The 16,029-nt window shown below is 42.8% G+C and overlaps 1 protein-coding gene across 8 annotated transcripts; it reads left to right on the top strand.

The window, feature by feature from the left end:
* Positions 1 to 442: 442 nt before the first annotated feature.
* spry1 (sprouty homolog 1, antagonist of FGF signaling (Drosophila)) lies at positions 443 to 14,762 on the top strand. Of its 8 annotated transcripts, none has more exons than XM_043674068.2 (2): positions 443 to 569; positions 11,919 to 14,762. In XM_043674068.2, exon 2 carries the CDS (start codon positions 11,974 to 11,976, stop codon positions 12,946 to 12,948), a length of 975 nt encoding a protein of 324 aa, XP_043530003.1. In that variant the 5' UTR covers positions 443 to 569; positions 11,919 to 11,973; the 3' UTR covers positions 12,949 to 14,762. The 8 variants fall into 8 exon arrangements, with proteins under 8 accessions (XP_043530003.1, XP_043530006.1, XP_043530002.1 ...); XM_043674071.2 differs by having other exon boundaries at positions 11,916 to 14,762; XM_043674067.2 differs by lacking the exon at positions 443 to 569 and adding an exon at positions 1,613 to 2,274.
* The last annotated feature ends 1,267 nt before the right edge of the window (positions 14,763 to 16,029 follow it).

The raw sequence follows: 16,029 nt of genomic DNA, 5'->3' as shown, positions 1-16,029 counted from the left end.
AGCCAAAGATACAGAGGTCGCCCCAAAGGAACATTCAAAGAGACAGCATAGCAACAAAGGAAGCGTCTGTACTTGGTAATGCAGATGTACTGTACTCAGGATGAACGGAAGACATTCATGTGTTGTGCCAGATTATTAAATGTATCATTAAAATACCCGGGCGAACACACGCACTGCCTCTGTCTATATAAACAAACAAGTTGTCCCATTTTGCAGTTCTAATTCGCTTAATGGGTCCAACCAGGAATTATTTAATATTCCTCATAAATTATTTCTGAAGACACTCAGCGTAGGCTGCCCGCCCCATTCAGAAGTTTTTGCACTGGCATTAACATTCTCAGCGTGTGTTCGGTGGCAGGAGACAGTTGTTTTGGTGCATTCAAGTGACTGGAGCTACAACAAAGAGGAGTTTAGGAAGTCGGGATTCCCCCCCCCCCCCCCCCCCGCCTCCCCTCCCCCGTGTCATCTGAACACAAAAGCATTATCCAAAGGTAGGGGCTGTTGGAAAAGTTCAGCTCCTTAGTACCTGGGTTATCGATATTCCGACGCGCGGATTTCTTTTTTGTTTGGTAAGTAGAAAACGACAAACGAAATTCAAAAAAAAAATTTCTAAACTACTTGTACGTGCTCAGTGACGGCCTTTGAAAGCGAGATTTCGTCGTTGCGGGTCTCTTTTTTTTGATGAATGTTTCCTCTGCCTCTTTTGTAAACCACATTCGTTTTTCTCATCTGAAAGCTTTCTCTGTATAATGGCACCCAGCAGGATGCGATAGAGGGAGAATTGCACTGAATTCCGGTCTGCGGTTTATTTTACAAATGAATAATAAAGCCGCCGAGGGCCCAAGGCAGCGTGAGGGGCTTAGATGATTTTTCTCCAAAGGCTCGTTCAGCAACTTTCTTTGTAGAACACGGAGAGCTACGTCTCTCAGTGTGAGAGAGAATATGTTTGAGGAGGGTGTGCCTCAACAGTCAAGGTACAAAATGTGTATTTTCTTAAATCTCACTGAGATTAGGGCCAAACTTGGTGAGAACTTCAGTAGGCTTGATACCCACTCTAACAGTAACTAATGATTTTTTAATGCTTCTAATATGAAATTATTACTATGAAATTCAACCAAACTGATTTAGGCTAGAATAGGGATTGTGTGAATTGCAGGGGAAGTTGTACTGGGAAGTCTCAATGAAATGAGATACAGCCAGCCAGGGCTGCAGTGATCTTGTCTGGTCGGATGCGCCGTTTCCTCTGACCCAATTAGCGGGATATTACCCACCAATCTACTCTCAGCAGCAACCCGGGCCGACCAATCCGCGTCCTGGGAACAAGGGAAAGGGGTGGGCAAGGAGGCGGGGCCCTCCTGCCTCTGTCCAATCAGCGCCCAATAACTGTGCCCTGCACCGGCCCAGCCAATCAGCGCCGACCGGATGCGCCGTATCCTCTTGGTTTCACCTCCCCCCCCCTCTCCTCCGCCCAATCCCTAAAGCCGGAGACGGGGACCAATCGGCGGCGGTGGAATGCGCTCTCGCGGCTAATGAGCAGCGGTGGAATGCGAGCTGGCGACCAATGAGGGCGAGGGGAACGTGGTGTGTGTGTTCGTGCGGGGCTAGCGGTGGAGGGGACGGGACGAGCGGTCGCCAGTGGCACTGAGGACAATCGGGGAGCGGAGCAGTCCGGCGCAGCTAGGGGCTGTTTTTGGGGAAGAGCAGCTCGCCGTGCCGACAGATAGCTGAGCACACAGTGTCTCCGTAACACAGTGCAGAGAGGAGCGAGGCTGCACTCTCACAGGCACAGACACAAGAAGTGGGAGCCCTTTCAACACCTCCAGCAGCAGGACACGCCGGTGCAGCTGCAGGTGACCCCTTCCGTGTGAGGCAGCCAAAGGTGCAGGAGCGTGAGTCCCCGAACAAGGAGACCGCCCTCAGCCACTTAACCCTCAGCGAGAGCTTGCTGCGGGGAGGCGCCGCTGAGGAAGTCAGCCGAAGGACCGGGGGGGGGAACGGGGGAGGGCCAGTGCGCCGCGAGTGGTCAGCAGCCCCGCCAGCCATCCCCCTTCTCCCGCACCCCGCACCCGCTCGGGGTCAGTGCATCGCGGGCTCCTGCTCCCCTCAGCTCGACAACTTGCACTCCCGTTCAGTCTTATATTCGGCCCGAAGACGTGTCTTGTAAACACACACTTGGTTTTGATGTAAAGGCTGCAGTCTGGGGATCTACCTTGGAAAAGACTTGGCAAAAGCAGCAATAAAATGGATTTGTACTTGGTGGATATATGGAAATAGGTAAGATCCCTCAATAATTTATAACTTTAAAAATGTATCTAATTGGATAGATTTTACAAACGCTTGTTGGATCCCCCCCCCTCCACATGGTTTTAATCCCTAAATGCAAAGAGGAATGTTTACTTTTTGTTGTTGCTGGAGATTGTAATCTTCAGGTTGAATCCTCTTCCACTTGTGAAAATGGTCAAAATAGTTGAATGACCCCAGTGTTGTTACTGGAAAGTCCGCCCCCGTGTGGTTCTCCATACCTTCCCAGCGCCAGCCTGTTGCTGCTACTCGATTCATTCATAATTTCACCCCCCACTCCCTCCCCCCTCTCTCTCTGGGCTCGGTGAACGATCGATTAAACCGAGACCCTGTGACTGCGGGCTCCTGAAGTGCGCTCTCTCTGTCTGTCTGTCTCTGAGTAATTTTCATTGAGGTCATCGCCGGGAAACTGCTAGCAAGGACTCGAAGGAGGGGGGGGGGGGGGGGGGGGAGAGAGAAGGGGTTTCGTGAATGTGGAGTGGATCGTTTCCCTTGGCCCATCGCGCTGCCAGAGGGTAGTGTGTGCGGAGTTTCGGAGCAGCGATTGCTTGTTTGCAGCAAGGTGATGGGGGTGTGTGTGTGGGGCGGGGGTGCACTCACGTTTCTCGGCGTGGGCTGAAACGCAGGGGATTCTGATCCTGCAGCAACATTGGAAGGGACATGGGACCCTCCTCTTCTCCCCCCCTTCTCCCCCCTCTCTCCTCTTCTCCCCTTCTCCCCCCTCTCTCCTCTTCTCCCCTCCCTCTCTCCTCTTCTCCCCTTCTCCCCCCTCTCTCTCTTCTCTCCCCCTCCCCTCTCTCTTCTCTCCCCCTCCCCTCTCTCTTCTCTCCCCCTCCCCTCTCTCTTCTTCCCCCCCCCCCCCTTGCGCGATCGAGTCTCCAAAGAAGCTGAAAGCTGCAGTTATTTACAGCACGCGATGTGGTGAGAGTCGCTGTGGAGCGAAGGGGGCGTTTTCTCTCTTCTTTCTCCCCCCCCCCCCCCCCAGCCCACCGCGCCACCCCCTCTCTCCGGTTAGCTGTGTGAAATCAGCGTATGGGACTTTGCCTCCTTTTTTGTTTTGAGTGATTCCCATCGCCCCCCCCGACGTGCCGGGGACAGTGTCTGCAGACGGGGGCTGCCTTTCCGTGGGGGGCGTCCCCAGGAACTGCCCCCCCCCCTTTAATTGTTAGTCACTTCCCATGTTGGATCGACTAGGAACAGGGACTTGTAAACCCTAAAACGTGGCTTGATTGCGCCCCCCCCCCCCCTTTCAGAGTCGGTGGCTTCTTGTTTTTTTTTGTTAATGCAGATTGCCATGGGAGCCCCCCTCTCCTGCAAAGCCTTCGGTAAAAATAAATCCGGCAGCACAGGCCAGAGACCAAAGTCAAATGCCAAGGTCACGAATGGTGTGAGCTGTTGGGGACGGGCAGGGGGGTCGACTGCAAGGGTTTCAGTTCATTGAGGTTCGTATCTGGGTGACCCTAGTCACTGGGGCGGGGGAAAGTGGGTCAGTCTCTGGGTTTGTGACCCCCCCCCCCCCCCTTCTCACTCCTCATTTCCCTTGCAAGCACAGACAGGCAGCACCTCGAGTTGTAAATCACTGGATATTCTTCTCCCCCGGGTTTGTTTAAAAGAACCGAAACAGTTTCCGTGACTTGCAGGTGCTAGCGTGCAGGTCTCTTTGTGCGTTCCAAAGCTCGGAATAGTTTTGTTAAACCTTGGTGGTGGAGAGCCATGTTCCAATGTGCAGCGCCGAATGGCTCCTGCGGATGTAGTTTCCAGCGAGACGCCTTGAATTTGAGTCACACACGATGGGTCATTGACAGGGGTTCAGCAGTACAGTATGTTCTGCTGGTGAGGATCTGACTTCTAAACCTGGCCGTCATTCACGGCAGTTTCACCTTTTACTTAAATGGTAATTTGCAAAGAGTAAGATATATACTTATGTGACCAAAGCAAGTGTGTTGGATTTGTAGTTAACTCCTCCACAATGAAAATTTTTAAAATATACTTCCTGACATCGCATTGTGATAAAACATCATAGGCTTTGGCTATGAAGTAATAGATAATTATCAATTAAATGACTGAAACATATCTACAAAGTTGTGAAAAATAAACTTGATTTGTTTTTTCGCTCTCTGTAATAATGGGATAATTCTTCCCGTGGAATGATTATGGCAGGAGGCCATTTAGCCCTTTGTATCCATGCAAGAACAATTCACTGCGCACCACTACCCATTCTTGCCCCAGTTTTGCTCAGACTCCAATGTTCTGTTGGCTAAGGTGTCAGACCGGTATCAGGAAATCACCATTTTTGTTTTAGTTGAACATGTCTAGGAACCGTGGCAATTACTCCTACTCAAACTGTGTAAAAAAAAAAAATATTGTAACTACTCGCTTCTGCTCAATGTTGAATGAATGTTCCATCAATCCAGTTCATTTTAAATAGTATGATAGAAAGTCTATCTAGGTCCTCATTTGATCTAAAGTGGGAGAATGCCTGCTGTTTTTTTTTATATAACTAACATTGCAAGAATATGCATTTTTGGAATCGCATGTCTTGAGAGGGTGCAGCCCATTCAGTGGGCCAATAATTATGGAAAAAAAATCACTTTTTTTATCTTGAGAATTATGTCCTGTTTTTAAAATTAAAATCTATAGAGATAGCAATTGTTTAGTTTGCTGGGATTTGAATTCAGTTTTCTGTCTCCAATGTGACCTCTTTAATATGTTGTGTGTGTGTGTCTGTGTCTGTCTCTCTCAATTTATCTTACACCAGTTATTCAATGGTTACTTGCCTAAGGGACTGAAAGCCTAATATTTAAATTATTTACCACATCCCTTAATGGATATGCTTAAGCTCTAGACATTTCAGGGTGAGGTTCAGTCGTGGCAAGTAATGCTTCAGGTGCTGCTGTTTGGGTTTGGGAATCAGGTCGAACACGCTTGATTCTGGATCTTCTAGCAGCAACACTTGCAGATATTTTCTGATCAACCTGATCAGAGATGATGTAACACACCTTTTGGAGGAGGTGGTCTTGAACCTGAGCCTCCTGGTTCAGAGTTGGGGACATTACCACTACACCACAAGAGCTCCAAATTTAGCTTCAACCTCACACTTAATGTTGTTGCTTATCAAGAAAGGCAGACACTGCATTCTTAGACTCGGTGCTTCACAAGTTTGCAAAGCATGCTTTTACAGCAGATATCATCTAGTCAGATTGGTGCTTAAACAGGAAAATAGTTATGGTTCACTCTAATTAAGAACCGGGCTCTGACTGGAAATTGGGGGTATTTTGCACATCTCAGTTCTCATTCCTTTAACTGTGCCTCTGCTCTTTATTCTGAAGTGAAATCAAACCCTAATGGTTCTGGTGGGAAGAGTTTCCAAACTTCATTGTTAAAGTTATGAATAATTTTCCTGCTTTTTCCAAATCAGTAATATTTGTACAAGTACTTTAAGGACAGTCTTGTATTTATTAGCTATACCATAACGTGTGGAAAACTGTGTGAGTTGGTTGCATTTTTGTGGCATTTTGAGGCAAAAATGCGTCTTGCACAAAAATAAGCCTAGCACTACGCAATGCTGTGGAAGCTTGCAAATTAAAACCACATTATGGATACCACATGGTGGTAGTCTCCCCAGTTTATTGCTGTTTTTGTTTTGACCGAGTTCCAGTGTTTCATTTTTGGTGTAATCTTCTGCCACAGGAGTAGAGTACCAGGTGCTTCAGGAAATCCAGCAGATCCTGGCAGCTCTGGTTAGAGAAATTGTTTTAACCCATTGCTCTCCTCTGTTTAATACAATATATTATATAGTCTTATATCTTTCCAGTTTTAAAAAGAAACACTTTTGAAACAACCTTTAGTTTGAGGGAGAAATGAAGCAAGGTTGTTTGGGTGCAGGGCTTTATATAATCAATAGCTACTTTGTAGGAATAGTGGTTATGTATTAAGTATGCAAGTCACTAATTGTGCTGCATTTGTCCTTGTCATCTCTATTGACATTGCCGTTAGAATGATTTTTTAAAAAGGATATGGTGCTGTAATTCACAGTTCTGTGCTCAAAACAACTATGAGAGAAAGCAGGCAGATGATGCTATGAGTGGATAAAGAGAAAAGCTGACATAACAGGGCAGGTCAAACAGCATCTGGGAGATGATTGGCCTGCTGTGCTTTTTCCAGCTCCACTCTTTATCCACTCTGACTCTCCAGTGCCTGCTGTTCTCACTATCTCCAAGATGATGGCATGATACTTACTGAAGGCTGATGGCAGTAAGCATTGTTTCTGCTATTGTCCTCTGGCCAGTGTTGTGCATAAGAAACTAATATGTTAGCCCCCAGCTGCAAACTCCACTTTTCATTTTTTTTAAAATAAAAATTGAAGATTAAAGTTTATTTTATTTTTAAAATGTATATAATTAGTAAACTTTTCTTGTATTTAAAAAAAAATCAGCACGATTTTATAGTGTCAGTATAAGCCCAATTATTTTCTCCTCTGGCCATATTTAGACTAATTTTTAGTCTTTTGAGGACAATAAGTTACAATTTTTCACACTCAAATGTAGCAACAAAACAGTTGTTTATGTATCACTATTACATGTTCTATCTTCAGAATTTAACTTAGTGCAGTAGCCCTATTCTCCATCGGTTTCTCACATCTAAGAAAGAAAATGTTTCCTCTGAGGGGCCTGGATAGAATAGCTGAGGAGTAACTGTTCCCATCTGTGAAAAGATGGAGAATGAGAGTGTGCTGATGTAAAGTCATGGGTAAAAGAACCAAACATGTCATGCAAAACTTTTCAGGCAGTGAGGAGTTAAGGTCTAGAACACACTGGCTGAGAGCATGATGGAGGCAGATTCAAGGTCTGCAAAGTGGATTAGATTAGATTAGATTCCCTACAGAATGGAAATAGGCCCTTTGGCCCAACAAGACCACACTGACCCTCTGAAGAGTAATCCACCCAGACCCATTCCCCTACCCTACCCTATGTTTACCCCTAACTAACGCACCTAACACTATGGGTAATTTAGCATGGCCAATTCACCCTAACCTGCACATCTTTGTGATTGTGGGAGGAAATCAGAGTACCTGGGAGAAACCCACACAGACACGGGGAGAATGTGCAAACTCCACACAGACAGTTGCCCGGGGTTGGAATTGAACCTGGGTCCCTGGTGCTGTGAGGCAGCAGTGCTAACCACTGAGCCACCGTGCCTCCCCGAGAAGAATAGAACTAAGGAAATTGTTCATTTGGAGAACCAGTGCCGATGTGATTCTGTGCGCATTCTCTGCTCGGAACGTTGATAATTTGAGGCACAACCACCTCTTGTGCAAAGACTGAACTTTTTGCCCCTCCCATTCCAGATAAGATTATATTGTTGTAAGTAACCCAGCCAACGGAGGTCGGTGAAATCAAGGCATATGGCAAGTGGGATTTCCAGTGTGATGATCTTCTGGGCAGGGAATTGAGGCCACTCAGCAATTTATGCTCCTGTTTGATCTTTCCTTAATTCTAAAAGATCCCATCTAGTTGGATGTACACTGCTGCTTGTTTGTATTATTCAGCGTTGAAGCAGATTCACTGAGCTGCTGTGAGGGTAATCTGCAATTTAAAATGATTTCGTGGTAGGGAAGGGGGTCTTTATTGACCGTGGATGATGAACAACTTAATACTACCACTTTTCAACATTGTACTTGTATCAGTATGTATTTTACTTTGCCCTTCATTTCCTGGAGATAGAGGCTGAAGTGCTAGTCACTCCCATTCACTGTATGTTAATAAGCTGTTGGTTGTCTCCTGTCTGGCATTCACAAATGTAGATGAGTGCTGACAGATTATTAAAGCGAGGAACCAGTGGTTGTAAAGAGAGGATCACAAGGCTATGGATTTTGATCAAATGTGATCTCTTTTCTCTCTTTCCTGTCTCCTCCTTTTGTATCCCAGAAATCCAAGCCTTTATTACTGCTGAAATCTGCTAACTGTACAGAGCAGGGATTGAATGTCAGACTTGCTGAGACATCAGGGAAGTGTCTTATGAATGTCTAATCATTCTTAAAATTGTGAAAGGTTTAATTTATGATCTAAGAAGTTTAAATGTGATTTATTTCTCTAATCATTAAATCATTTGTCACTTGGGCTGCTTAATGATATTCATTTATTAAATTTTATTGATCTTTATTATGCAACTATTTATTTTTTATTAATTTTTCAACAGTGAAATACCTGTTGAAAAGTGACTGTGTTTGAGAGCAGCGAGTGATTAGCTGTATAGTGTGGGAGTTGGTGCTGGTGACCTTTCCTTTCACTGAGCCACTTGTGTAAACTTCCACCCACTGTATGAGCAAAGGTTGGAAGAAAGAAAATACAATAATGGTTCTGGTCTTGGCAAGAACGTGCCTTTATTATGAGGTAGCCTAGAATTTAAAAACAAATTTCAACAGCTCGGGCTACTGAATCTTTTGGACAGCCATATTGTTTTGTTATGCCTGTCTTGGGCAAGGTTGAAATCTGTAATACTGCACATCCTTGGGGAGAAAAAGATATAACTCTCTCAATTATAAAAGCTTTTATTCTCCAATACTGTGGTGTGGTGTCAGGATCTGGGGTAGATATTCCTGTGATTCATTGGTTGGGTGTTGCTAGCTCTCAGTTGCGTGGTCAAATGGAGAAGTAAACTATTGTACAAACGCACTGGTAAACCCTGCATTTCTTCGGTTTCCAAGTCAACAGGTAAAGGATGATGTTTGTCACCTACATGGACAAGGTCTAATGGGCCAAAGGAAATGTTAAAGTAATTTTCAACCTGTATTTCTACAGTGCTCCTTAAGTAACCAAAGTCATACCAGACCATTGGGTTGCTGTCTGATTAGCGAGAGACGACTGGTGATGGTTTAACTTGAGGGTCACCATGTCTCAGGTGATGGGAGAAGCTGCGAAGGCGGGTCCTTTATGGTATCCTTCTGCAGTGCAGGAATTGAACGCATCCTGTCGGCATTACTCTGCATTAGAAACCTTTGTCTAGTCAACTGAGCCAACCAATCCTGGACACCAAGCCTTCCATTGGGGGAAAAATATTGGCTGTTGATCAGGAGAGGAAAACAAAATTAAAGTGAGAGCTCCGATAAGGGACAAGTTTTAAAGGATTCTTTCGAAAGCAGAGGGAATGAGAAGGTGGGAGATCTCGTAAAAATGTTCAAAAGGACGGGGTTGGGGTAGAAAAAGCAAAAAGAATGGTTATTCGTTTCCATTGCAGATGTCAAATTGTATTCTTCCTGTGGTGAAAACTCCTGTGCAGTGTATGGTGAAGTAGATTGAAATGACCTGTTGTGTGGAACTCTTGAGAATTTAAGCAAAGAAGAACATTTTCTAGAGCTTGTCTTCCTATGTTAGCAGGGCCACCTTTCTTTGGTCATCAACTCCTACTCATATGCACGCTGCCTGTCAGGAATGTTACTCCTCTCTGTACCACACTGCTGGGGCAGAAAGCTATCCTAACTGGTTTCTCACTATCCAGTGTCTTTTCAAAGCAAAATTAGAAAAAAAAACTGTTTAGTTGCCACTCTGGCAGATAGATTTGAAAATTGTGACCTAAGCAAGTCTTTGTCGTCTGATTTTTAACAAACTCACGACCATGTTCACCTGCAGTGATTTTCCTTGCACCATAAGGACTTGGCAATTTTCACTGCCTTGGGGTGAAAACTGTACAGGCCCTATAATGGGTGTATGGTTCCACTCCCCCCGATCACCCCTCAGGCCGTGAATGTGAAAAGTACCAGCCAGTGTAAACCGTGCCAGTGTGTTGCTGTTGTTGCTTTATGCTCATTTGAGAATGGAAATCGATGTTTGTTGCAATATAAATATTGTAGTCTCAAGTGCAGTACCTAAAGAATGGGACCTGTGCATTTTTTTTCCAAAAAAAAGTACAAATTTCAGTGGTGTTTCCACCCCTGCCAAAAGTGGAGTCTGGAGATGCGTGCATATTGCACCTATGACAGGTGCAGCATTTATAACATGCAAGATGAGCTAGATTATTAATGTGAGCATCCAGGGATTTCACAATTTTGGATATTTTTATAACTGTTGACCTGAAAAATTCCATACTTTTGTTTGAAAACTGATGAAAACTAATCTTCACGATTCCTTTCAATCCTAAATGTTTCTTCCCTCACATGGTAGTTCTTGATCTTCAGTAATCCACTGTATTCCATCAAACTCTCTTCAAATCTCATCCATATTTGTGTATCCTATTTGAGCAGTCCCTAGATGCTGCTCATCTTGGATGCATATTTTTCTCTGGTGTTTGTTCAGTGCATCCATCCCCCAAAAACAATACATTTGCCCAAACACACACACATCAAACCATGTCTGGAAAAACCTTTGGTGTTTCAACATTTTTGTCTCTCCCAGCTTACAATAATTTATAACTTCCCTTAACTTTGTCTTCAGTGTAATACCATTTTTACTTAGCTGTCATCAGTCCTGATGAAGAATCACCAGGACACGTAGCATTAACTGTACTCTCTTTCCACAGATCCTGCCAAACCTGAAATCTAGTTTTGCCAGCAGTTTGTTTTTGTTCAGTCATTATCTCTATATTGTACCACATTTTTGCCTGTTTCCCTTGCCTTTTTCAATACTTATCATTTGTAGTTATTTGGTGGTTGAGAACTTGAATGTTCCTCAAAAATGGCACATCTTGCTTTTGCACCCTCTGTTTAGTTTTCCAAAAAGTTTCTCGTAAATTGTCCTGATTGTAAGATGAAAAGCTTCATCAGAATGTGTTTTTTTTTCAACAATACCGATCCTTCCCTTAAGCACTGTGTGATGACTCGCTGTTTAGTGTTTCTTAACTCACCCAGATGATTAAGAGAGCAGTCAAGAGTCAACCACACTGCTGTCGGTCTAGAGCTATATGTAGGCCAGATCAGGTAAGGATGACAGATTCCCTTCCTTAAGGGGAATTAATGAAGCCAGTGTCGTTTTACAATAGTTGAAATCATGGTCACCATGAGGCTAGCTCTTTACTCCAAACTTTTATTGGATTCTGACTCAAAACATTGTTCTCAGAACATATACCTGGGATTCTGGATGGCTACTCTAGTGACTTTAGCACTTCCCCTACACTGTCTTCCCCTAGTGCAAATGTGTGTATATTTTATTTATAGTACATGAAATACGCATTAATACACAAAACCCAAAAGTGCTGTAATAATAAGAGTAAAAACATTTTCCTGCCTCCCTCAAAGCTTTCTCTCCATATACTTTGCCTTCATGTGGCACCATGTTGTTTGCAGAATTTGACAAGCACTGGATTGACCCCATTACTGACAGATTGGACAATCTTACCAAGAAATAGGAAAGCCTTCCCATTGCAAACTAATGAGTTTGAATGAGTGTACAGACTATTAATCAGTATCTGGCTCAAAGTAGAAATAACTTTTGTTGCCAGCAAGACTGTCTTGTGAATCCAAATGCAGTTTTCATTGTGGGAGCTGTGGCTGCGGTCCAGTCGGTTAAGTGCTTTCTGAATCTATTCTTTCGCCGTAGCCTGGGATTCTTGTGATCCCATAAGTTATTGCTGAATGTAACAATGTGACTCTAACACCGCTTTTTCTTCTTCACTTGTTTTAGCAGAATTTCAGATGCATGCCAAGCCTCTGGTGAATGTTGGAATTTGTGATCGCCGCAGATGGAGACCCGTATTCAGCATGGCGGTGGTGGTTCATTGGTGGTAATCCAGCAACCCCCTCTCGACAGCAGGCAGAGACTGGACTATGAACGGGAGCTGCAGCACACTGCCATTTTATCCCTCGATCAGATTAAAGCAATCAGGACCAGCAATGAATACACAGAAGGCCCTGCCATTGCGAAGAAGGCTAATAGCATTAATAGCAGCAGACTCTCACAACAGCATGAGAAGCATGAAAGGACTCACGAAGTGATACCGATCAATGTGAATAATAACTATGAGCATCGGTCCACTCACCACACACATGCTGGTCACCACTCCTCGACCAGGATGCCTGTGTTGAGCAGATCGACTAGCACGGGTAGTGCAGCTAGCTCAGGGAGCAACAGTAGTGCGTCATCTGAGCAAGGGCTTTTGGGACGTTCACCACCATCACGGCCAACCTCCAGCCACCACAGATCGGACAGGATGGTTAGAATACAACCTAAGCCGTCTCTCTGCACAACCAATGAGCTGAAATGCTTAGGGAAGGAGGATCTGGCAAAGCATAGATTTATATGTGAGCAATGTGGGAAATGCAAGTGCAGAGAGTGTACAGCACCGAGGACCCTCCCTTCACGTTTGGCTTGTAACAGGCAGTGCCTGTGCTCGGCAGAGAGCATGGTGGAGTACGGTACGTGCATGTGCCTAGTAAAGGGAATCTTCTACCACTGCTCCAATGATGACGAAGACTCCTGTGCTGATAATCCTTGCTCCTGCTCCCATTCACACTGCTGCTCCAGATTCTTGTGCATGGGTTTAATGTCCTTGTTTCTGCCCTGTTTACTCTGCTACCTTCCAGCTAAGGGCTGTGTTAAACTTTGCCAGGGGTGTTATGACCGTGTAAACCGGCCTGGGTGCCGATGCAAGAATTCAAATACTGTGTATTGCAAACTCAAGAGCTGTCCCACTCCAGGGGAGGACAAACCCTCTTGATCTGGGGCAGCCAAGATCTTTAACGCTTTTTTTTTACATTTTTTTTAATTTTGAAATCATGCCTGTGTGTTTCTCCACTTCAGCCTCAGACTTGATGTCAAAGTGCAGCAACTGTTCTAATCTTACCCATTCTACAATCGTGAGATGGATGCTCTCTGTCAACATGGCACAGCTCCAGTTCTGCCTGTCAGGCTTAGGGTCATGAATGTTTCAGGTCCCCAGAAGTGAAGGTACATCTGCATCACTTCACAGGAGTAAACCATTGCTTTCTCACCTGCAAGCAGCCCCCTTAGCTAATTCCTATTGTCCACAGATTTTTTTTCATGTTGCACAAAATATTCTGGTATTCTTTACAAAATCATCAACCAAGTTAGCGTAATTTAAACTAACTAACCAGATTCTGAGGGGGTTTTTAATCTGTTTAATGTATGGATGTTACAATACAATTGCAAACCAACAAGATAATTAAGGGAAACCACTGGTGCATTGGTCACAATACAATGGCCTGCACTGGAGTGGCTATCACAAAACAGTACCCACTCTGAAAGAGCCAGATGCTCTCTGACATTTAAAGTAATGTGATAGATTAATTGGGTCTCCTCATTCTTTATAATTTTTGTTACTTGTTTCTGTGCTGTCACAAAATTCTCCCAAAATTATCCAGGTAAGCATTTCCCTGTTTCCTAACTAAGGGATGAAGCAGATATGAGAATAAAGCTGTGTTCTTTGCTTTGTACTCAATGTGCTTTACTCTGAATGGGAGTGCATATTCTGGCCACCTCAAACTACTTTAGCGACAGGCATCATTAGTTTAGCTGTATTAATTGACAAGATTTCCATTGTTTGTTATTTGTCGAGAAACTGTTAATGGTTCAGTTTATAGTTTTACAACGTTTAGCTGACCTTGGAATTTTTCCCTCTGTTACAATGCATAAGTACCTGGCAACCTGTTAGAAAAAAGAATATGATCCAAGTTTTTAACGTATACAACTTGGTTCATTGGATGATACACAGTGAGCGAGTATGATTTCAAAATCTATAGTATACTGCATGCCTCAAGTTCTTCACACTACTTTTATGTTTAAACAAGTTAATCAAACAATAGGAAAGAGTAATATTATTTTATAAAGAAAGGAATATAATTTGTTTTATCTTAATTCAAAATTCTGCACTTGTCCAAACAATAGCAAATTTATAGTATTCTGAACAATGTTCAGCATATTGTAAAACAGTTTTGTTTCACAAGATAGGTCAGCCTTGGGTTTTATATTTCAACCTAACCCCCAGTGGGTGTTTTTTAATATAGGAGTACAGAATGCCCCTTTAATTTTTTAGTTTAATGGTGTTTAATACAGAAGAATAACAATATTTTCTGAGGTGATAACTGGATATCAGAGGTATTAGCAAAATGCTCTTGATAAATATCTTTGTATTTTATTGTGACATCCATAATTAAATGTCAAGTTGACCTAAAATTGATGAGACAGTATTCTGGTTTATTTTCCTAAATTTGCCCCAATAAGTTCTGTATTGAGCCATACAGTGGCTTTATCATGTATATATTTTATGTAAAAAAAAAAAGTTTTGAGGAATTACAAGTGTTTTAAAATGTCTCAAAACTTCTTTTGTTGTAAAGAATATTTATTATGTGAAGCTCTATTATTTTATGGTATTTATTTCAAAAAGCTGTCTGAAATTTTACTCATTTCTGAATATAACAAATAGCATTACTTACTGAGAAAAATTAAGGGTGGCACAAAAGAAAATGCATATGTTAACTATATAAGGCAGAAATATATAAATTAATGAAAATACTTGTGTTGTCTGAATCTTTTCTACATATTTTAGATTCCAATGCAATGTTCCAAGTAGAGTTATGCCATCATGCCTTGCTACATTTCTCAAATATTCCCAAGTGCTTGACGTGAATTACTTAGGAAACGTAGTCCAACTTCTGAAAAATTAGCCGTTATTTAAAGGGCTTTGCTTCAATTTAAAAAAAAAACAGATTTTCAGTTATTTACACCACTGTAGATTCAATCATTCTTCAACAAAAGTGGAATTAAACCCTTCATCTAACGCTCAGTGGGCAAATGCAAAATGTTGGTGCATTATATCAGACTCCAGTCTGCTGCTTTGTCTGAGTGAAAGTAAATTTTGACTATATTTAGTACTACCGAACAATAAGCACAGAGCATTTGGATTGTTTTTGAAGTTTCTTGTTAGATCAGGAATTCCATGAAATAGAATACAGAGTGGTTTGGGATGTTAGAATATTTCCTTTGGATTTGGCGTATTTTATCCAGAATTGATAAATAAGACCGATTTGAATAAAAAATGTATTTTAATCTAGGCAGTAATGATGATCTCCAACACATTAAGACCAGGATTATCACTAGTTGATTTGCACAATATAATGCTGTAAATCAAGAGTAACTTAAACTTGCACAGTAAGTGACTGTGCAGCTGGTTGGCTATTTTTCCAATTCACTTAAAGACCTTCATCAATGACTGTATTTGTCCTGTGTAGACATTCACATCTCTGAAGGAATGTTGATGTTACCAAAATTGATTTAATTCCGAACTGAAAACAAAAAATGCTGGAGATCACAGTGGGTCGGACAGATTCCATGGAGAGAAAACAAGCTAATGTTTCACGTCTACACGACTCCTCAGCAGAGCTGAAGTGATTCAGGTCTAATGTAGAAACTTTTGAAGCTAGTTTTGTTATAATTTTAAAGTCATTCAGATGCCATTTTCTGCCCATCTCTGCCCTCCCTCCCTCCCATTTGTTCTGTTTCAATGAAGGTGAGTAATGCTGAGTGTATCCTCAATGTTCCGCTCCATGAACCATTTGTGACTTTTTTGCAAGACATGAACATAGAAATTCCTCTTACAAATTTCTTGAAATCAGCAATTGTAAAGCATTAAATGGAGAAATACGGGACTGGCAAATGGGCCTGATACATGTAGATCAAATTACTTGATTATAGTCTCTGGTATATGACCAAGCGTATTCCACATGTCAGCATATAAAACTACTTACAAGAAAATGAATTCTGATTTCTAATGTTAGCTGTT

Source organism: Chiloscyllium plagiosum, unplaced genomic scaffold, assembly GCF_037043375.1.
Source record: "Chiloscyllium plagiosum isolate Xiang-an unplaced genomic scaffold, Cpla_swu_hap1 HiC_scaffold_36, whole genome shotgun sequence".
NCBI classification, from domain to species: domain Eukaryota; kingdom Metazoa; phylum Chordata; class Chondrichthyes; order Orectolobiformes; family Hemiscylliidae; genus Chiloscyllium; species Chiloscyllium plagiosum.
The sequence above is the reverse complement of the archived record's forward strand: the minus strand, read 5'-3'. Positions and strand labels throughout refer to the sequence as shown.

What these genes read in the sequence shown, in the direction of transcription:
- spry1 (XM_043674068.2), top strand. Translation starts at nt 11,974, where the DNA reads ATGGAGACCCGTATTCAGCATGGCGGTGGTGGTTCATTGGTGGTAATC.